Below are 24,016 nucleotides of genomic sequence, written 5' to 3'. Positions count from 1 at the left end.
TGGTCTGCAGCCTGTGGCTCTGAAAACTGTTAGGGGATGATGGGAGTTGTTGTTTTACAACAGCTGGAGAGCCGCAGGTTGCAGATACTTGTTAATTTCAAAAGGGTTGTGGGTTCTGCATAATATGTAAGCTGTACAGAATGTGAATTAGTATAATTTCTGTACTCTGAAAATGATATTCTCCATATAGAAGAATTAGCAGATTATTCCATTACATCGACTTAAACTAACCTAAGACGGTGTTCATACATCGCGGTCAATTTACGTTTTTACCAGCATTTTTTTACATTTTCGGCAAAATACTGCGATTTTTTTTATCACCACGTGTGTACACTAATCAGCAACCCGATCTGTCATCAGGCATGGAGACACTCTGGAGGTACACCAGGTGGTGCGGTTGCCAATTGCAAGGAGCCGTGCACGAAACTCTTCTGGCATCGTATGGTTGCCTCGGCAACTGTACCGCCCTGCATTCTCCCTGACACTTTCCATGCCCAATTACAGATTAACCTCAGTATTCTGGTCACACCATGTAATGCTCACAGGGGTCCAGGGAGCCGAGATAACGGGCAGGGCCGACGTCGGCACCCGGCGAACCCGGGCAAGTGCCGGGGCCCACTACCCATGGGGGGCCCCCACTCGGCTGCCGGGTGCTGTCGCTGCCGTCATCACGGCATCACTGTCCATATATATCCACATATAGTGATGTCAGGAGGAGAGAGCTAGCGGCTCTGCTCCAGGACACCGTCTCTGCGGCAGCTCCTGACATCACTGTTCATAAATGTATAGTGATGTCAGAGGGAGAGAAGGAATCCCAGGCAGAGCTCTACAAGCGGCTCTGTTTCGGGACTCCGTCTCTGGGGAAGCTCCTGACATCACTGTCCATATATGGACAGTGTTGTCAGGAACAGAGCAGTGTCCCAGGCAGAGTGCTAGTAGCACTCTGCCCGGGACTTTGGCTCTGGGGTTACCCCTGACATCACTAGCCTTATATGGACAGTGACGTCAGGGGTTTCTCCTGAAGCGGAATCCCCAGCCAGAGCATCGGCAATGCTCTGGCTGGGGATTCCACTCCTAGGGGGAACCCCAAATCGCTACCTACAGGGGGAGGCTGTGTGTCACTACCAGGGACGGGGGCTGTGTGTCACTACCAGGGACGGGGGCTGTGTGTCACTACCAGGGACGGGGGCTGTGTGGCACTACCAGGGAGGGGGGCTGTGTGGCACTACCTGGGAGGAGGGAGCTGTGTTGTACTACCTGGGAGGAGGGAGCTGTGTTGCAGTACCTGGGAAGCGGGGACTGAGTGGCACTACCTGGGAGGGGGGCTGTTTGGCACTACCTGGGAAGCGGGGACTGAGTGTCACTACCTGGGAGGCGGGGGCTGTGTGGCACTACCTAGGAGGTGGGGGCTGTGTGGCACTACCTAGGAGGTGGGGGCTGTGTGGCACTACCTAGGAGGTGGGGGCTGTGTGGCACCACCTGGGAGATGGGGGCTGTGTGGCACTACCTGGGAGGGGGCTGTGTGGCACTGCCTTGGGGGCTGTGAGGCACTACCAGGGAAGGGGGCTGTGTGGCACTCCCTGGGAGGGGGACTGTGTGGCACTATTTACAGAGGGCACTAAATTTATGGGGGTACAAACTGGGGGCCTAATTTCTATATGGGGGCATAAACGGGGCCTAACCTCTATCTGGGGCACAAAGTGACGTTTTCTGCCATTTTACTGCCGCCGTGAGTTCCCCCGCAAAGGAGCCTACTAAGTCTCTGTCGCCCAAGGGCCCACATAAACCTGGAGGCAGCCCTGATAACAGGAGTTTTTTGGTGAAGGCCCCACACTGTAAGGGCTTATTCAGACGGACGAATAATACGTCCGTGCAACGCGCGTGATTTTCATGCGCCTCGCACGGACCTATGTTAGTCAATGGGGCCGTTCAGACTGTCCGTGATTTTCACGCAGCGTATGTCCGCTGCGTAAAACTCACGACATGTCCTATATTTGTGTTTTTCGCGCATCACGCACCCATTGAAGTCAATGGGTGCGTGAAAATCACGCGCAGCACACGGAAGCACTTCCGTGGGACGCGCGTGATTCGCACAACAGCAGTAAAAACTATGAATGAAAACAGAAAAGCACCACGTGCTTTTCTGTGTACACACATAAAAACAGTGTCATAATGATGGCGGCTGCACGAAAATCACGCAGCCACGCATCATATGCTGATGCCACACGGAGCTGTTATGGACCTTTTGCGCGCGCAAAACGCTGCTTTATTTGCGAGCGCAAAATACACACGCTCGTGTGAATCCAGCCTAAGGCTTAAATGCACACGTGCGGAATTTAGTGCAGAAAATCTGCATCAAAACTGCAGGTAGTTCTGCAGGTAAAATCCGCACCTAATAGTTTTTGTTTTTTTTTGAATGTGTGGTTTTTCCATTTTGAATCGGAAATAGGTGCGTATTTGTGCTGCGGATTTTGGTGCGTTTTTTTTTAAATTAGTTCAATACGAGTCAAATGCGGAAGCGCAAGATAAATTGACATGATGCAGATTTAAAAAAATGCACCGCAGGTCAATTTACGTGCAGAAAAAATCTGCACTGTGTAGATGAGATTTCTTGAAATCATTTACTTTGCTGGTGCTGTATTACGCTGCAGATTTGCCGCATGACAATAGGCGCAGCAAATCCGCACGTTATACGCAGCATTCAGCCTTATGACTCTGGAAAATCTTGTATTGTGCCTAAAATTTCTTTGGAATTGACCTGGAAGGAAATACATGTTACAGCCCTTTCTTCCTGACTATTGATGATAAATGTGTTTTACGGCAGTGTAGCTTTATTGTCCTAAGGGTGCTCGTGAAAGTTAATTTGTAAAAACAAGTGGCGATCAACGATATTGCAATAATTGTAGTTTTTCATAACTTCGATCACTTTTGAGAATTCTTGTCTTTACTGCTTTCTTCCAGTTTAGTCTGCTATCGCCTAACATTTACACGAGGAGATATAACGCTGACAAGCACTAGTTTTTAGGCCATCTTAAAAGATTAGATCAACAGCAAGCGAGCAAGTTCTCGCTGATCGTGCAATTGCTGATCATGTTTACACTGGGCAATGATTGGGAACTTTTACTCGATATTACAATATCTTATGTAAAACGTATTACTACCGTTCCTCTGTTATTCCTCCTAGAAATGTATGAACAAATTGACAACTGGATGTTACCTGTAAGGGGTGTGAACCTACGCAATTCTGACACTGTCCAATCACCGCTCAGTCTCAGACGGAGTAGGGACATGGCAGATTTGTTGTAGAAATTTCTGTGACTTTCCCATTAATCTAAATGGAACATGCATTCAGACAAATAAAGAAATTTCTGCGACAGGAAATCACTCTATTACTATTGTAAAAAAATAAAATACAAACTATACATAACTGGTATCACCGCGTCCGTAACATCCCGAACTATAAAATTATCAAGTTATTTATCCCGCACGGTGAGCGCTGTAAAAAAATATGAAAAACATTGCCTCCCAAAAAATGGAATAAAAAGTCGCATTTACCCCAAAATGGTACCAATAAAAACTACAGCCTGTCTCTCAAAAAACAAGCCCTCACACAACTTCATCCAAAAATAAAAAAGTTATGGCTCTTGGAATATGGCAACACTTAGGGTATATTCACACGAGGTCATTACGTCCGTAATTGACGGACGTATTTCGGCCGCAAGTACCGGACCGAACACAGTGCAGGGAGCCGGGCTCCTAGCATCATAGTTATGTACGACGCTAGGAGTCCCTGCCTCGCTGCCGGACAACTGTCCCGTACTGTAATCATGTTTTCAGTACGAGACAGTTGTCCGGCAGTGAGACAGGGACTCCTAGCGTCGTACATAACTATGATGCTAGGAGCCCGGCTCCCTGCACTGTGTTCGGTCCGGTACTTGCGGCCGAAATACGTACGTCAATTACGGACGTAATGACCTCGTGTGAACATACCCATAAAACAAATTATTTTATTGTGCAGAAGCTGTAAAACATAAAAAAAACAACTATAAACCATAATTGTATCGAGACGATAAATAAAGTTAACATGTCATTTATGGCGTACAGTGAACGACGAAAAAAGAATGGAAAACAATTCCAGAATTGCAGATTTTTTTTTCTCACCTTCTCTCTCAAAAAATAGAATAAAAAGTGTCCCAAAATGGTACTAATAAAAACTACAACTTGTCCACCAAAAAAACAGGCCCTCACACAGCTCTATCGGCGTAAAAATAAAAAAGGTAAGGCGTAGAACCATCCTGATGTGCGCCAGAGGGGAACATTCCTATAGTGAAACATAAAAAAAAAAAAAATTGGTATGATCTATAATCGTACTGACCCGCCGAATGAAGTTAACATGTCATTTATACTGCACGGTGAACACTGTCAAAAAATTTAATTAAAAAACAATTCCAGAATTATAAACTGAAATACCAGTGAACAGAACCAAGCAATATCTGCGCTCCTAAAGCCAAATGGCTCTCCCTCCCTTCTGAACGATAGTGTGCCCAAACAGCATCCTCTTAACAATTTATGGACTATGTGTCTGTAGTGACACAAGCTGGGCAGAACATATTGCACACTGAAATGGCATATCGGTGGAAAAAATTGCAATTTTCGCTTTGCATCATCCACTGCGTATTATTGTCTGGAAAGCACCTTTTAGGGGTCTATTTTCCAAAATGGGATCACTTCCTGGAGGTTTATTTTATTCACATCAGAACCCTGCAATTGTGAACCAATCCTGTGTAAATTGCCAAATTAGGCCTTAAATGCGCATGGTGCTATTTCACACCTGAGCCCTGTCGTATGTCGAGGCAAAAGATTAGGCCCACATGTGGGGTGTTTAACACTGCATAATAATTAGAGAGCTGTTTTTTCACACAGTTGAACACAAGATAATGGACACTGAAATGGCATGTCTATGGAAAAATTGCCATTTTCATTCTAACTTCCACTGCACACTAATTTACACCTGTGTAGTCAACATTCTCACTACACACCTAGATTATTTCCATGAGGGGTGTGGTTTCCCAAATGGAGTCACTTCCCGGGGGTTTCCACTGTACTGGTACCTAAGGGGCTTTGCAAATGTGACCTGTCGTCTAGAAACCAATCCAGTGAAATCTGCACTCCAAAAGTCAAATGGCGCTCCTACCCTTCTGAGCCCTGCCGTGTGCCCAAATAGCAGTTTCTGCCTTACTCTCTAGAAATAGTTTTCGAAATGTTGGGATGATTTCTCTCCTTTTATCCTTTTGTAAAAATGAAAAATTTTGAGCTAAAAGTACACTATTGAAAAAAAATGTTCATTTTCACAGCCCAATTTTAATCAGTTTAGCAAAGACCTGTGGGGCCAAAATGCTCACTTTACTCCTAAATGAATTCCTCAAGGGGTGTAGTTTCCCGAATGGAGTCCCTTCTTAGAGGTTTCCACTGTACTGGTACCTCAGGGTCTCTACAAATGTGACATGGTGCTCAGAAACCAATTTTGTGTTCCAAAAGCCAAATTGCACTCCTTCCCTTCTAAGCCCAGCTGTGTGGCCAAACAGCAGTTTGATCACAAACTGCAGTTCCTGCCCTACTCTGGAGAAATTCCTTTACAAATTGTGGGTGCTCTAGCTCCTTCACTTGGAAATTAAAAATGTAAGTTAAAAATTTATTTTTGGGAAAAAAAATATTTTTGATTTTTCCGGTCCAATTGTACTAAAATCTGTGAAACACCTGTGGGTCAAAATGCTCACTGCACGACTAGTCTGAATCTCTAAATGCATATTTCTGGATATCCCTAATCTAGTTTTTCCTCCCTTTCCTTAACCCTTCCATGAGTTGTAATTATCAGGCAATGATCAGCTGACGAATGAGCAAACACTTGTTCATCGGCTGATTGTATCGTTTATGCAGCCGAAAATTTTATCGTTGTGTGTAAACAGGGAGAGGTGCTGCCAACATGATAGAGGTGTATGGGGACGAGCGATCGTAGTAAGGAGCGCTCATCCCCATACTAGCTCCTTGTGAAAGGCGGAAACGAGTGCTGAGCAACAGGCTGTCTCCTTGATCTGCACGCGTTTACACCGCCATCGTCAGGTTACCCTAACTGCTGTAACTTTTATGTTTTGTCTATGGTTCTTTTTAAAAAAAATTTTTTATAAAAATGCTCACTGCACCGTTACATGCATTTCTTGGAAGGTGTAGTTTCCAAAATGGGGTCTATTGCGGTTTCTTATGTTTTGGCATCTTGAGGTCACTGCAAACCTATAGTGATGCCTAAATAACATCCTAATAAAAAGGAGCCGCAAAATCCACAAGGTGCCCCTGCATTTCTAAAGCCTGTGTTTGTCAAGTAACACACTAGGGCCAAGTATACAGTATTTCGAAAAATTGCAGCTTCAAGGTAATAAATATTGATCTGTGTTTTTTTGTTAATGCCTGCTGTGTTACAGAAAAAGGGATTCAAAGTAATTACCTGCAAAAAAAAATAATTAAAAAATAAAAGATTTTCTAATTTCACCTTAATTTAGCATTCATTCCTATGAAACGCTTAAAGGGTTAAGCAACTTCCAAAAGGCTGTTTTGAATACTTGAAGGGCTGCAGCTTTTAAAATGGGGTGATTTAATAGGGGATTTTAACATCCCCCGGAGCCACTTCAGGACTGAGTTGGTCCTTAAAAAAAAATAGGTTTTGAAAAATTGTTGATAAGCTTATAAGCCTTGTAACGCCCTAGAAAAATAAAAGGACATTAAAGAAATTATGCAAACATATGGGAAATGTTATTTAGTAACTATTTTGTGTGGCATTACTATCTCTCATATGCAGATAAATGTACATGTTTTTTTTATTTTTTTATAAATCAATACTAAATGTATTGATCCAAATGTCACCACTAACATAAAGTACAATGTGTCACAAGAAAACAATCTCAGAATCACTAGGATAAGTAATAGCATTCCAAGGTTATAACCACATAAAGTGTCAGATCTGAAAAATTAGGCTGTCAGGAAGTTCAACACTGGCTGTAGCGGCAAGGGGTTGATGGATAAATAGATATGTATATTTATTTATTTATTTTTTGATTTAATATTTAAAGGCTATGTACACCTTTTGAAATCTCTGACACGCAGGATTGAGCTGTTATCGATCACATCTAAGTTCATAACTATATGATCCATAACAGGTGGATCCTGCGTGTCAGTGAATTAGTCAGTCCCGCGGACCTGACTGGTACAGGATTCAGTGCAAGATACAGCTGCTCTGTATACAGGACACATAGCCTTTAAGTCTGGTCACAATGTACAATTTTCCTTTCTGAAGAATTTACCCCCTTTCAGGTGAGTGTTTGGTAGGGAACAGAAGCACTGGGACCTACGTATTACACACAAACACACAATTTGTACTGCCTGCTTCCTAGTCTGTGATTATAAGTGTCGCAGCTATAAAACATCTGTAGGTGCCTACAAAGCCGTGCACAGGTTATATGTATCGCAGGATCTGTACCTCATATTGCTATGTGTCAAACTGTCAATTATCAGGTGAAGGAAAACTTGTGATGTCTCGTGGGTGGGGAGGGGGGGGGGGGCGCGGACAGTCCTCTGATGTTTTGCCTTTTGTAAACTAACTATAGCCTGAAGGTCGTTTGCGTTTTCCAATTGATAGCCTCTGCACTAGTCTGTTGTTTTCTCAGTAAACTCGCCGTGAGAACTTTGGAAAGGCTGTCGGAATCTAAAGCAGATAAAATTTGACACAGAATGTATTAACCAGTCTGTAAACCGTTATCTAATGTGTAGGGACAGCTGTAGTCGGTCTATGCTGCTGATCAGGTATTCTAAGAGTATATTTGCATGGGCCGGTAGTGTGCCGCATCGTCATAAAAGTACACATTTTACTATGAATTGCCGTGGTTCAGCAATGCGTTTTTTCCGTGCGGCTCCCCTGCAGACCCATTTAACTACATCCTTGAAGGGGTTGTACAGGATTAGAAAAACATGGCTGCGTCTTCCAAAAACAGCACCACACCTGTCCACAGGTTTTGTGTGGTATTACAGCTAAGCCCTATTTACTACAATGAAGCTGAGCTGTCATACCAGACACAACCCATGGACTAGTGTGGCGCTGTTTCTGAAAGAAAGCATCCATGTTTTTCTAATCCTGTGCAACCCCTTGAAAGCATGTCAATTACATAAGGACGTTATTGGGTGGATGAATTTTAGCGTTCGAATAGGATTGGCTAATGTAGCGGTGACACATTTGCCGTCAGATAGGTTATAAAAGGGTATAGGAAATAATACCCTCAATATAAGCCTCAATACCCTTGAGGGCGCCACTTCTTGGCGAAACATGTTGGGGAGGATTTTAGATCGCCATTTATGTTTTCTTTTCACTAATAGACTGTAGGGATTGGTGATATTTTAACCCGTTCGCATATCGCTGATAGACCAGATCAAACAAGGAGGAAGATATAGGAATGCTGGGGTTTTAATTTTTTTTGTTGCGCACTAAATATTCAGAAGTTTCATAATGTATAAGTATTGATAATTAATTGGAAATGCTTTGTCCTAGGGCCAAATTATGAATGAATAATAAGATTTAGGTCAAGAGGACGACTCACTGACTTATTTTTTCAAGTATTTTCTTGTTTTTGGGAAAATTCTCTTTAACTATAAATCTGTCACTAATCGGATATGTTCACCCACAGTTTTAACACTTCAGATTTTCCGGAATGGATTTTATTGTGGAAAATCCGCAGCAAATACTGTAGCAGCAAAGTCGATGAGATTGAACAAATCTCATCCACACGCTGCGGAAATACTGAGCGGAAATACCGCTCAGAAATTAACCTGTGGTGCGGAATTTCATTCTGCAGCATGTCGATTATCTTTACACTGTTTATATGTTGCGGGATTTCCCTATTGAATTCAGTGGGAATGTAAATCCTGCATTAAATAGCAGTTGTTCCGTTAAAAAAAATTAAACTTACCGAGGAGTCTGTGTTTCATCCTCCTGGGATGACGCTTCATCTCATGTGACCGCCGCTGCAGCCAATCACAGGCTGTAGCGGTGGTCACATGGATAGAATGTCACCCCAGGAGGCCGGCCTGGATGATGTCAGAGGGCCGGCCTCCTGGGATGACGCTTCATGCCATGTGACCGCTCCTGCAGCCATTCACAGGCTGCAAAGGTCTCCTTTGGTTTGATGTACTTTTTCACCCGGAATTCCCTGCGGCGCAAAGGGCGGATGCGCTTCATGCTAGTACGCAGCATATCCGCCACGTGTGAACTCAGCCTTAGAGTGGATGGGATTTGAACAAATCTCATACCACACACTGCAGAAAAAGTTCATAATGGACCTGCGGTTCCGGTTTTTAATGTGCAGCATATCCATTTATGCTTCAGAATTGCTGCACTTTTGTTCCGAGTTTTCCCTATTAAATTCAATGGGGATGTGAAACCCGCAACAAATAGAAAGTTTTTCGGGCAGAATTCCCTGCAGGTTCCACGACTAGTACGCTGTGTAACAACAGAGAAAAGGGAAGTTGAAACCAGCGCTGAAGTGGAAATTCTGTTAAAAACGGGAATCTTCTTCCAGGTTTTAATGTTGCTTTGTTAAAAACAATGGACAACGAAATATATAGTGGTGACGGGCAGGTAATGTCCAAAGTACAGAGAGTGTTGAAGAAGATAGGCGGTAGCCTACGCGTTTCAGACCCCTGCTGGGTCCTTAGTCATGACTTAGTCATGATCCGTGCGCTGATCACTATACCGTGCCTGTGACAAGGTGAGCTGGAGGATATTCCCCATTTTTTCTGTATAGTACGCTGTGTACTTTTACTCATCGTATCCATCCTGTGTGAACACAGCCTTCAGGGAAGTATTAGGTACAATACTAGAACGGCAGATCTCTACTCAACTTTGCTGCCATAATACAGTTGTGTTTACACCGTGGCATGGGTCCAGGCCTCTGTTTGATTAGCCCTTTCTTTAGAATAATGTGAAAATAGAAACTGGCATTATCAAACATTAAATTTCTAGGCATGGCCACTTATCCGTTCCTGGGAAATATTCTCAGCTATTCTATCGGTAAGCTCTTACAGGGGAGGTCCGGTTTCAGCAAACTTTCCAATATACTTTCTGTATTAATTGCTCATCGTTTTAAAGATCTCTGCTTGTTGTTCTTATTCAGTAGGAACATTCATTGTTTACTTCCAGTGGATAAAAACAATAAGGCGTCATGCACATGACCGTAGCAATGTGCACGGCCGTGATTTCCGGGTCGGCCGGCCGGCCACGGAGTGACAGCCGCGAGCCGTCTGCAAATCGCGGGCCATGCACATGGCCGCGGCCATTATTTTCAATGAGCCCGGACCGTGAAAACCACTGTCGTGTGCATGGCCCCATAGGAATGAATGGGGCCGCAATTCTCTGGTGGATTTTCGGGGGAATTGCCGCCGCAAAAGCACGTTCCTACTGAAGATCTTGAAACTCTTGAGCAATTAATACAGAAAATATATTGGAATCATATTCATTTGCGGAAACCCGTCAACCCCTTTATAAGTGTTGAAACGTTATACCATAGAAGCTTCTCTCTAACCAGATACTAATCGCTACCGGTCATGTATGAAGGAGAAGTAAAAGGCCAACTGGGAAATTGTATTATTTGTTGTTTGTTTTTCCGTCTAGTTGTTGATATTATATTGTCAGATATGTCTGAACACCTTCGGGCCAGTTCACACTGAGTTTTTTGACACGTTTTTTTGACGCTGAAACCGCGTCGGAAAACGCGCCAAAAAACAGCCGAAAATGCCTCTCATTGATTTCAATGGGAGGCGGAGGCGTTTTTTTCCCGTGAGCGGAAAAACTGTCTCGCGGGAGAAAGAAGGGACATGCACTATCTTGGGGCGTTTATGCCTCTGATCTCCCATTGACATCAATGGGAGGCAGAGAAAGCGTATTTCGCAACGTTTGCCGCGAAAATTGGCGTGCAGGCAGAGGAAAATCTGCCTCAATATTCCAAACGGAGTTTTGAGGCAGATTTTCCTCTTGCAAAAAACTTTGTGTGAACCCAGCCTTAAAGAGAGTTTGTCACCAGAAATTGGCCTATCAAAGCAACAGCCCAGTAATATAGTGCAGCCTCACCTGAATATAAGGCTGTTTTAATTTTTCAGATTAGTATGCAAATTAGCTTTTTGGAGCAACAATTGTGTCACCGTTGCTCCAAACTGCTCTAACGTCTAACCCCAGTCCGACCCGCCCTCTGTTCTTTGATTGACAGGGTCAGGCAGTGTGGAAGACGTGATCATACTTGGCCCCGTATGCTTCTGAGCGTGCCTTTCCGAATCGGCGCATGTGTAGTACAGCAGTGAAGTTTCACCAGTCGAATCGGCTCCACTGCGCACGCACCGATTATGTCACGCCACCCCCGGGTGGTGTATTGCACATGTGTCAATGCGCGGGTGATCTCAGAAGAATACGAGGCCAGGCGTGATCACGTCTTCTACACTGCCTGGCCCTGCAAATCATCGGAAGGAAGGGAGGGGCTGGGAATAGAAGGTAGAACACTTTGGAGCAACGGTGACGACCTGTTATGGCTGGATTTCATAAATCTACATATTTATTTGTAAATTATCTTCTTTACTGTTGTACGTAATGTTTTATCTGGAAAATCAACCTCAGTCAAAAGAGAATTTCTTCTAGTGAGAGAACTCGATTGTGAAATACTGTTTTCTTGAGATGGGTGGAGTAGTAGAGGGAGTGAATGCATTTGAATTCCCATGGTAAAAAATTTAATAAATCCGCTTTTGCTCCTTCCAAAACAAGTGTTTAAAATCTTTCATTGCTAGTTTGGGTGTGTGATCTTCTAGTGTACTATTTTGCAGCATATTTTTTTTCTTCCTTTTTATAACACAAGACTGTTGCATTTCAGAATATCTCCAACATATCTCAGGCAGCTGGAACTGATCTCCGAAGGCTGAGGGCCGATAGAGCCCAATTCATATTTACAGATTTTCAGGTAGACCAAAGTGACTCTTCTACCCTCATTGTCATCTGTTATTATTGCTAAAAACAGCGAATAGAGATGTGTAATGGACATGGGTGGCATGAGCGCATTGTTGCCTGATACACTGGGTTTCATCAGGACTGATCTGCATTAGGTTTTAAAGGGGTTATCCAACGGCACCATTAAAAAAAAATACAAAAAAAAAATACAAAAGCAGAACCTTGATCCTCAATGTAATTCTATTATTTCCACTTAAAAAATAAATAAATACTATGCCTGTACCAACCCTTCCATATTATTCCACAAACGCTGTCAGACTTCTGGGTTATAGGCGGGACTGCACGCTGTTCTTTCGGTCTTTTCCTATTTGTCCCATCATGCTTTGCTGGCCTCTCTACAGACTAATCTCCACCCACCACATCCCTCTGCTCATCCACCTGAGTAGTTCTGACCCTTGTCCGCCTACACCTTCCCCCATCTCATCACAGGCTCCCCCCATCGCTTCCCCTAATAATTCTTCCATGCTATTTCCTGCGTTTCACTGCAGTTTGAGTTAAGGAGCACGCACAGATTGTGCAGGAGACTAACCGAGGAGTCACATCCCCAATAATAGCCGGCAGAGGCGCAATGCTGCATTCCTGAAGGGGCTGGCTTAGTAAACGGTCGGTCGGTAGCAGCGCCAGCCCCTTTTGATCACATTTTCGATGATGCAAGTAAAATAAGAAACCTCTTTATATGTAATTAACCCAATGTTTGTGTTCTCTGGATCACCCCTTTAAATGTTCTCCTATGTTTATGTCGGCTTTCTCTGGGTTCTCACATTTCTTCTTCTTACACCCTAATGTTTGTGCATATGTGCGATAAGTTAGTTGATATTGTGCCCTGCATTTTGGCTCTTTGGTGCAGGGCAATATATTAGCAACTAGTGTCAAACCAAAGTGTGTATAATGTTTTCTCTTTTTATTTCTGCTTCAGGGACATACAGTTTTAATATTTCAGGGGCTCCTAAATACAATCTAGCATTTCATTTTCTGAAATGTACAGGTGAGGGTCCCTTTTATATTAGTAAGCAATGTGCAGTGTTTTGGTGAACAATAATCAAATAATAGATAAACTGATGTTATTTTATGTCTTTGTTAGATTTATTTTTGCAGAAAGTATTGTAAAAAGTCATGAAGCAGAGCTGCCTTTGTCCAAAGTAGCGGTGATGAGTTTGTTATTTCGCACGATGCGTGATATCTCTTCTCTGAAGACCTGATTTGTCTTTTTTAGTAAATACCTGTATTCCCATAGAATAACAATTTTGTAGCATGTTTTCTTAGAGCTCTACATTGTGCCATTCCTCTGTTATTCCTCCTGAAAATGTAATGAATAAATTGACAACTGAGCGTTATCCTTCTCCTTGTCAATAGGGTGTCTCTGCACTGATTGGAGAATGTTAGTGTGTAGGGACACGCCCCTTTGATAAGGGGAATGGTAACACCCAGTTATTAATTTCTTCAAGCATTTCCAAGCGGAATAACAGAGGAAAGGCACAATGCAAAATTCCAAGAAAAGATGCCCCAGAATTTTTATTTTTTGGGAAATGCAACTCTATACTAAAGCAGACATGTCAGGAGAGGAGACGAGACAGGTCCTCTATAAATCACTGCATAATCTTGACACAGCGAGCATAAAATGAACAAATTATATAGCGGAAAAGGGTAAATGACAAATTCAGCGCTGCTACATCTAAAAGTTCATATTTCAGTTTTAATGAACTGCTAACAGAACGCTGACTGTTTTATGTCTGATAACGGTGACATCTTTACTTTAAATTACATTATTAAGGTGATGGTTTTTGTGTGCTGTTTTACCTAATATGATGAGCTGTTGATTATAATGTACTTTATTTTTCTTTCTTTCCCTTTTCCAGGGTCCAAAACGTGCGGTTCAATGTGGACGTTTTCTGCTTTGAAAGGAAGGCCCAAAGATTGCTATGTGGATTTGACTGATTCAGATTAGCCGTTCCATGCGGGTAGAGGGAGACGATACCATGTATCAAGGTAAATATATAAATTACATGTCATTTATTTTATGGAAGTAATTTCCCCACATAGACAGTCTTAATAAAAATAAACTACTCTATAAAACAATGATGGCAATAAAAAAAAATTATCAATACTGTAGCAGTGCAGCTACTGGACAGTGCAGAAACTGTCAGGTTTTAAGCAACCAGGGAGCATGTACAGCAGAGAGGGTTTTCTCTGCTGTTGCTTCGGTGCAAAGCCCGGAATAGGGCCTGGTTTGCTGGAGTGTGAAGGAGAAGGGCGGCTTCCACTCCATACAGACAGTCCATGTCTTGAGCTGTCTGATGAGCTTAGTTAGGCTTCACCTGAGATGGCTCTTTAACCCCTTCCTGCAAAATCACGTACAGTTACGTCATGGGAGATGGACTGTTCCCGCATCTTGACGTAACTGTACGTCATGGAGATGAAGCTGGCTCAGGAGCTGAGCCAGCGACATCACCGCCGGGTGACAGCTGTATGTTACAGCTGGCACCCTGAGGTATCGGCCAGGACCGGAGCTAGCCTCCGATCCGACCGATTAACCCCTCACATGCTGCGTTGAATAGCGATCGCAGCATGTGAGGAGTTTATAGCCACCGGCGCCCCAGCAACATGATCGCTGGGTTGCCGGTGGCTGCAAAGGTGATCGGAGGGCTAATGCTTACCTCCCGGTCCGCCAGCAACGGAATCCTCCTATGCCCCGTCGTCGGCGGGGCCCAGGAGGCTTCCGGTACCATCGGCAAGATGGCGCCGGCTCAGCTTCCGGCTCAGAAGCTGAGCCGGCGTCATCAGCAGTGGGTGTCCGCTGTATGTTACAGCGGACACCTCGATCTATCGCCAGGAACCGGAGCTAGCTCCGATTCCTGGCATTAACCCCTTCGATGCAGCGATCCATTGTGATCGCTGCATCCTAGAGGTTTGTAGCAAATCGGCAGCCTTGCCACGCGATGGCAAGGCTGGCGACTGCTACCATGGAAACAGGAGCCCTAACACTGGACTCCTGTCTGCCATTACGTAAGCTGATTAGGCCCCGCCCAGAGGCGGAGCCTGATCGGCTTGCTGTCAGTGAACAACTGACAGTTCTAATACATTGCACTACATAGGTAGTGCAATGTATTAGAACATCAAACAAACTGTTGGACCTTCAAGTCCCCTAGTGGGACTAAAGAAAAGTGTCAAAAAAAGTGTCAAAAAAGTAAAAATAAAAGTTGTAAAAAATACAATAAAAGTTTCAAATAATAACACAAAACACAATGGCCCTTTTTCCCTTATCAAGTCATTTATTATTGAAAAAAATAATAAAGCCATACATATTTGGTATCGCTGCGACCGTAACGACCTGAACTATAAAAATATTATGTTATTTATTCCGCACAGTGAACACCGTAAAAAAAATAACTAAAAAATACTGACATAATTGCTATTTTTTGGTCACTTTGTCTTCCAAAAATTGAAATAAAAAGTGATCAAAAAGTCGCATGTACCTAAAAATGGTACCTATAAAAACTATAACTCGTCTCGCTAAAAACAAGCCCTCATACAGCTCCGTCGACTAAAAATGTAAAACCGTTCTGGCTCTCACAACTTGGCGACAGAAAAAATCCATTCTCTTTACAAAAGTTATTTTATTGTGCAAAAAGTTGTAAAACATAAAAAGTGCTATAAATTAGGTATCACCGGAATCTGACTGACCCGCAGAATAAAGGTAACATGTAATTTATAACACATGGTGAACGCTGTATAAAAAGAACTAAAAAAATATGCCAGAATTGCTGTTTTTTGGTCACCTTGCCTCCCAAAAAAAAAAGGATAACAAGTGATCAAAAAGTCGCGTGTACCCCAAAATGGTACCAATAAAAACTACAGCTCGTCCCGCAAAAAAAACCAGCCCTCATACCGCTACGTCTATGAAAAAATAAAATTAGTCAAGGCACCAATAAGCCAGGAAATAAAAATATGCAGTTGTGCAGCCCGAGGGGAACATTTCTTCTGTTTCAAGTGGCGAATTATCAAGGCCCCTAAAATTAGGGATCCAGGAAGGGGAGGGCCCAAACATATCTGCTGGAAGCGAGGGTGCCCGTATTATACCAGGACAACACTTCCCAGCAAAATTCCCCAAACTTCAAAGGTGCCGAGTGTGGACCAAAAGGGGGATAAGTAAAGACCATTTATTAGTGCGACACCGGCCTGTGCAGAAAGGATTGTGTCACAGCATAAAAAATATCTATGGATTATTTTATTGTTTTTTTTTACCCCACTATACCACCTGACTATGCCCCTTATATACTCCGCCCGCCTTACATGTACCCCCACATTATAAACGGAAACACCAGTAAGACTCCAAACAAAACTACTACAAGCAAAATCCACGCTCCAAAAGCCAAATGGCTCTACCTCCCTTCTGAACCCTACAGTGTGCCCAAACAGCAGTTTACTTCCACATATATGGCATCGCCATACCCGGGAGAACCCTTTTAATAATTTTTGGGGTGTGTGTCTCCAGTGGCACAAGCTGGATATTGGCATATCTATTGAAAAACCATTTTCACTCTGCAACATCACGTGCACACCAATTTCTGCCAATCACCTGTGGGGTTAATATGCTCACTACACCCCTAGGTGAATACCTTGAGGGGTGTAGTTTCCAAAATGGGGTCACTTCTGGGGGGGATCCACTGTTTTGGTCCCACAGGGACTTTGCAAATGCGACATAGCGCCCAGAAACCAATCCAGCAAAATCTGTACTCCAAAAGCCAAATGGCGCTCCTTCCCTTCTGTGCCCTACTCTGTGCCTAAACAGCAGTTTATGACCACATATGTGGTATTGTCATACACAGCAGAAGTTGCTTTACAAGTGTTGTGGTGCTCTTTTACATTTATTTGTTGAGAATATGAAACATTTTCAGCTAAAACTACGTCTTATTGAAGAAAAAGGATTTTTTTTATTTTCACTGCCCAATTCTAATAAAATCTATGAAACACCTGTGGGGTCAAAATGCTCATTACACCCCTAGATGAACTCCTCAAGGGGTGTAGTTTTGTGAATGGAATCACTTTTGGGGAGTTTCCACTGTACTGACACCTTAGGAGCTTTGCAAAAGTGACATGGTGTCAAGAAACCAATCCAGCAAAATCTGTGCTCCAAAAGCCAAATGGCACTCCTTCTCTTCTGATCCTTGCCGTGTGCCCAAACAGCAGTTTATGACCACAAATGGGGTATTGCCATACTCCAGAGAAGTTGCTTTACAAATGTTGGGGTTCTTTTATTCCTTTATTTGTTGAGAAAATGAAAAATTTGGAGCTAAAGCTACGTCTTATTGGAAAAAAAGGAATTTTTTTATCTTCACTGCCCAATTCTAATAAAATCTATGAAACCCCTGTGGGTTCAAAATGCTCACTACACCCCTAGATGAATTCTTCAAGGGGTGTAGTTTCCTAAATGGAGTAACTTTTTGGGTGTTTTCACTGTTTTGGTCCCTTAGGGGCTTTGCAAATGCGACGTGGTCTCCGCAAACCATTCCTGCTAAATTTGAGCTCCAAAAGCCAAATGGCGCTCTTTCCCTTCTAAGCTCCGCCGTGTGTCCAAAAAGCCGTTTATGACCACATGCGGGGTATTGTTTTACTCGGGAGAAATTGCTTTACAAAAGTAGTGGTGCATTTTCTCCTTTTAGTCCTTGTGGAAATTAGAAAAAATTAGCTAAACCTACATTTTCTTTGAAAGAATGTAGATTTTCATTTTCACGGCCTACTTCCAATAATTTCTGCAAAAAACCTGCGGGGTCAAAATGCTCACTATACCCCTAGATAATTTCCTCAAGGGGTATAGTTTCCAAAATGGTGTCACTTTTGGGGGATTTCCACTGTTTTGGTGCCGCAAGAGCCTTTCAGATCCGACATGGTGCCTAAAATATTTTCTAATAAAAAGGAGGCCCCAAAATCCTCTAGGTGTTCCTTTGCTTCTGAGGCCGGTGCTTCAGTCCATTACCGCACTAGGGCCACATGTGGGGTATTTCTAAAAATTGCAGAATCTGGGCAATAGATATTGAGTTGCGTTTCTCTGGTAAAACTTTCTGTGTTACAAAAAAAATAGATGAAAAATGAATTTCTGCAAAAAAAAAAAGAAATTTGAACATTTCACATCTAGTTTGCCTTAATTCCTGTGAAACATCTAAAGGGTTAAGAAACTTTATAAATGCTGTTTTGAATACTTTGAGGGGTGAAGTTTTTAAAATGGGGTGACTTATCGAGGGTTTCTAATATATAAGGCCCTAAAATCCACTTCACATCTGAACTGGCCCCTGTAAAAATAGCCTTTTGAAATTTTCTTGAAAATGTGAGAAATTGCTGCTAAAGTTCTAAGCCTTGTGATGTCATAGAAAAATAAAAGGATGTTCAAAAAACAATACCAATCTAAATTAGACATATGGGTGATGTTAATTAGCAACAATTTTGTGTGGTATTACCATCTGTCTTACAAGCTGATACATATAAATTTAGAAAAATGCAAATTTTTGCAATTTTTCGCTACATTTTGGTGTTTTTCACAATTAAATACTTAATGTATCGAGCAAATTTGGCCAGTAACATAAAGTCCAATGTGTCACGAGAAAACAATCTCAGAATCGCTTGGATAGGTAAAAGAATTCCGGAGTTATTACCACATAAAGTGAAACATGTCAGATTTGAAAAAATCGGCTGTGTCCTGAAGGCCAAAACAGGCTGTGTCCTTAAGGGGTTAATTCAGGTGTGTGCAGTTCACACAGGGCTCTGTCTGGGGAAGACAGGCATGCTAGCCTGTGAGAGTCACCAACGTGTAAGGTGAAGGTTTTGAGGTGCTGGGCACAAGGCTCAGTGTCTCGTAGTGAGGGACACTGAATGTGTTAGTTAGAGGCTGGATGGCCTAGGGTTTATTTTGTATGTTTATTGTTGTAACACTGATTGCTGTGGTGAAGACAATAAAGCTAGCTGCGGCTGGTTTAAAACTTTATTCAAGGAGTTGGAGTGAACTTTCTATATGTGTCAACCATCTCACCCGGGAGATGGCGATCCTGTGAGTTAAATTTACCCCAAGTTGTCACAATACGTATACATTGTCCTAAGGAGATGCCAACTATGAGCACCCCTCTGAAAGGGGAAACACATTCGGGTACACATGCACCAGGATAGAGTGGATTTCCCTTGGGCAAACATTTTACCTATCGCATGTAACGTTTTTGCACTAGCCCTTGTTGTAGGTACCTATTGGTATATGCAGTTACCTATAGTTACCTATTGGTATATGCATCTGCTTTGGGCATAGTTGTTTTAGCCTGATAGATTAATAAGTATACAGGAGTGTAACCTTGATATTTGCTCAACAGTTGATATATGCTCCTTGTCTTACCTGTGGTATCTTGTTAACCTGGAGAACGGTGCTCATAGTCTCTATCTCCTTGGTTTATTTTATTACTGTTAATATTTTTGTGTCGCCATAATTTGAGAGCCATAATTTTTTTAATTTTTCTGTCGCTGGAGCGGTGTGAGGACTTGTTTATTGTGGGGCGGGCTGTAGTTTTTATTGGTACCATTTTGGGTTAACATACAATATTATTTTTGGAAGCTGAGGTGACCCAAAAAAGAAAAATTCTTGTGTTTAACAGGCGGGATAAATATGCTTATATCATAATAGTTTGGCATTTTATAGGTGCAGCAATACCAAATATGTGTATTTTTTTAAAATAGGACTTAATAGGAGCACCAAGATGGCAGTCCTGGGGACCTTCATGAGGCCCAGTGGCTGCCATGACCACTATCGCCACCCAACATGCCGCGGGTGGCCAATGGAGTGACAGAGGGGGCCCCCTCTTTCTAATAACTTAGACTGCGGCATCTAAATGGTTAAGCAGTCGGTATTGGAGAAATCTCCGATCCCAGCCATTACAGTTAGGTGTCGGCTGTAACATACATTCAACACCTTCTTGGTATAGAGCGGGTTAAGCCTGAGATCGGGTCCTGTTTGTCTCTAACATACACGATCCATCTAATATTGATCACTGAACAGTAGCATAGGACTCCTCTCCTCCTGCATTTTTGCCAGCAGGACCCACATAGGAGTCACTGATGCCTGGACCCTAATTATTCTAAAGAAATTATCTGATTAAGTTATTGTTATTCATACTTCACAATATTTTGCCGTCTTAATCTGGCCATTCACATGAGATGGTTCGTTCGGCAGACGGCTATTCCTCTCGATTCCAACACTGGGCCAGGCCAATTGTGCGTTGTTATTTTAATTGGCTGAGGGAAATAAGCCACTACCAGACACTTCTGGCAACAGCTTATCTTATGTGGGTACAAAAGGGCCTTCTTTCCCCCGACATCTGCCTTGGGGGGAGAGTCGGGAGACCCTTATACACATTAGATAGTTGGCCAAGATGGACGGGTTTGGGTGACTTTTATCTAATGTGTATGGCCAGCTTTATTCTGGATCTAGAATATACATGGTCCTACACCACTTCATATTTATGTATTTGACTTACACTAGCCAAAATTCTGCTTGTCTTGCATTTTATGGAAGTCAAGCTTTCTCTTACTCTTATAAGCAGCGTGCCACCACTGGCGTCTCTGGGGATCTGGAGACAATATCCATCTGTTGTAATGAATACATGAGCCCGTACACAACTGCTCGGCTTTCTGAGAAAATTGGAATAATGCAGATTTTAAATCCGCACTGTAGGTACATTTCTGTGCTGAAAATGTCCACAGCAGGTGGATAATATTTAAAAAATCTAATTTACTTGCCTAGTACTGTATTCGGCTGCAGATTTTCCCTTTACATATCCATAGGTAAAATCTGTAACATTTACGACCCGTGTGGACTTACCTTTAGTACTCCTCTTGCTTTTGCCTTCTTACTTTTGACTGATCTCATTGGATAACTCCATGATCACAATTACATGTGTTAAACCGTTTTTTAGGTTTTTAGATACTTTTATGTCTGATATTAGAATTAGAAAATTTGGACCGTTATGGTTTTCCCCAAAAATTGTTTTGGACCAGCTATAGTAAAATTCCTTTAATCCAGCAAATGGTAATCTTGATAGTCTCGTACTAATGTGTGACTAATGCAAGATAATCCAAACACTTAAGTGACCAGAAGCTGAAGGCTGAGCATTTTTTTTTTCACTGTGTTGGGGGGTTTCCAGCTCGCTTAGAGAAAACTGTATAGTCAGCGGTTGCTTACACTCCAAAACTGTACATTGTATTATGCCCAGTGCAGGGCCTGAGGGATCGGTGCAAAAAAAACACCAGAGACAAACACTGTGTCATGCAGCGCCCCTCAAGCCCTGCACTAAAGTGTTCCTTCAATCGGCCGTAAGTACCAAGTAGAAGATCCAACACAATTAGCTAATAGTTAAATTTTAAATTTTTAGAGATTGTCAATTTTAAAACGCACACGATTTTCCTAGTCTTGCCAAGGATGCTGAGAGTACAGACCATGTTCAGTGTCCTTTCAGAAAGTTAATGAGAAAACTGTCACGGTTTTACACGTTGCACATCGAATTCTATTAAGGTTTGCTGTATAAGGGCTCATGCACACATCCTTGTCCTTTTATACGGCCACAAAAAATGGATCTGTGAAAAACAGGACGTATACGGACAGATGTTCAAAAACTGACAGGGATAGGACCTGCTGAGTTTTCGGATCGGGCACACGGACCCACAAAAAAATCCAGAAACGGATATGTGCATTGCACCATAGAAATGAATGGGTCAGTGTGCTTTTTGTTAAAAGAATAGATAGCCCACTGAAGAAATTGACTGATGGGTGTGTTCACATCAACGTCTGCCTTCCGTTCATGGGTTCCGTTAGACGTTTCCGTCAGAGGAACTGATGAACGGAAAGCCAAATGGAAACCATAGCTTCCGTTTGCGTTACCATTGATTTCAATGGTAATGCTCCCATTGCAGTTGGTTTCCGTTCCGTAAGGTTTACTTTTTTTTCCCCAGAAAGAATAATGTAGTCTACTACGCTATTGTTTCTGCGAAAATAACAGAAGCCTCACGGAGCGGAAACAAATGGAAACCAACTGCAACATTACCATTGAAATCAATGGTAATGCAGACGGAAGCTATGGTTTCCGTTTGGTTTTCCGTTCATCGGTTTCTCCGACAGAACGGTCTAACGGATCCCATACATGGAAGACCGACGCTGATGTGAACAGGCCCTTAAAGGTGTATGGGGGAAACTGTAACATTAAGGGAAAACACACTTCAAAAAAAACGTTTCTATTGTTACCATGGTAAAAAAAAAGAAAATAAAAAAGGTGAATGTTCATATAGACTAAGGCCTTATGCACACGGCCATGCCCGTAATCCTGACCCACGATTGCGGGCGCAACCGGCCGCCGACGGCAGTGGGACGCATTTTCATGCCGTGCTCCCATACAAAATATGGGAGAACAGCCCATAAAAAACTAAAAGTAGGACATGCTCCATAATTCCCAGCACTGTCCCACGGCACGGACACCTATCTGTAGTGGTACGGAAAGGTGTCCGTGGCCAATGGAACGGGAGGGGTCCGCAATTGCGGACCGTATGACGACCCGCAATTATGGAGGTTTTTTTTTTTACGGTCGTGTGCATGAGGCCTTACTGTGGACTATTATATGGATGGTGATGTAAAAAACAAAAAAAAAAAAAAAAGCAAGATATGTTCCTATGTTCTTCAGTTCAGTGTCACAGCTGCTGAGCTCTTTCTATGAGCTCGAACCAACAGTCTCGCCCAGCAACCATCCTCTCAGAATTGAGAAAGTTCTTATGAGGCAGGTTTGACAATAGATTCAGGATAATTAACAACTCTTGGCAGCTAAACGAATCAAGTATGAACTTGGCGCAGCAGCATTTTCCGCTCCTGATCAAGTTTTGTTTATAGAGCTCTTTATTTCAGGGCATCCATAAGGCCCCATGCACACGACGGTAGAATTCATCCGTAATTACGGACCCATTCATTTCTATTGCCCACGGACACCTTCCTGTATATTTCCGGGAAGGTGTCCGTGCCGTAGAAATGCTCCGTAAAAGATAGGACGTCCTATTTTTTGCTTTTTACGGTTCGTGCTCCCATACTTCATATGGGGCACGGCCCGCAAAAGCGGATGGCTGGGCGCCGTCATGTGCATGGGGCCTAAGAAAAGGAGATTGTATGTGCATTCAGAGGGACACATCATATGAGAATGAGGGTACGTGAGCCCTCTCGACACTCCTCACTGGCTCACATCAAGGCATAAATGTATATCCACACGCAGCAGATTTGTTGCAGAAATTTCTGTGACTTCCCCGTTAATTTAATTGAAGCTCGCCAAAATCCATGCACATCCTGCAGACAGAAATAACCCCATTCTCCTGTATAGAACAGATTTTCAGTTGCAGATATTTCTGCAGTGCATTCGCCAGCTGTGAACATCCACATAGAATCTCATTGTATTTCAGCATCTGTTATTCACACCAGCGTGTGAGATTTTTCGTCCGCAAAGAACAGACTGTTTTTCATTCATATGACTGCCCTTGTTGCTTCCGTGTGGTTTCCGTGTATTATCTGTTTTTTTTCTTCTCTATAAGCACTCCCTGGTTTTACTTTTCTTTTTTCTGAATTTAGCGCCTGATCAGTGTAAAACAGACAAGACCGCACATGGATGTCATCCGTGTTCTATACGTTTTTTCACGCACCGATACACTTTAATGGGCAAGTCTAGTTTGCAAAAACAGACCAGAACAGGGCATGCTGTGAGTTTTTCTCAATGGACACATGCGCTACGAAACAAATGTATGTGTGAATAGCCCCATTGACTTGTATGGGTCAATGTGCTGTCTGTTGTTAAAACCGACAACACATGGATGAAAAATACGTTAAGACCTTATCGTAAGGCCTAATTCATATGACCGTAAGAAAAACTTTCTTTC

The 24,016-nt window shown here is 42.8% G+C and overlaps 1 protein-coding gene across 5 annotated transcripts in view; it reads left to right on the top strand.

Annotated features, from left to right (window-relative positions):
- ST3GAL6 (ST3 beta-galactoside alpha-2,3-sialyltransferase 6) overlaps nt 1-24,016 on the top strand; it is a 141,376-nt gene that overhangs the window by 32,746 nt on the left and 84,614 nt on the right. For 2 of the 5 annotated variants that reach the window (XM_075850901.1, XM_075850904.1), the window contains exons 2-3: nt 11,952-12,038; nt 13,942-14,071. In XM_075850901.1, coding sequence (XP_075707016.1) covers nt 14,038-14,071 — 34 coding nt within the window. In that variant the 5' untranslated portion in view covers nt 11,952-12,038; nt 13,942-14,037. Of the gene's footprint in view, nt 1-11,951; nt 12,039-13,001; nt 13,071-13,941; nt 14,072-24,016 lie in introns of those variants that run through there. The other 3 variants (XM_075850902.1, XM_075850903.1, XM_075850905.1) reach the window with 3 other exon arrangements.

This window comes from Rhinoderma darwinii, chromosome 2 (genome assembly GCF_050947455.1).
Source record: "Rhinoderma darwinii isolate aRhiDar2 chromosome 2, aRhiDar2.hap1, whole genome shotgun sequence".
Taxonomy (NCBI): domain Eukaryota; kingdom Metazoa; phylum Chordata; class Amphibia; order Anura; family Rhinodermatidae; genus Rhinoderma; species Rhinoderma darwinii.
Note: the sequence above shows the minus strand (reverse complement) of the source record. Positions and strands in the feature narration are given on the sequence as shown.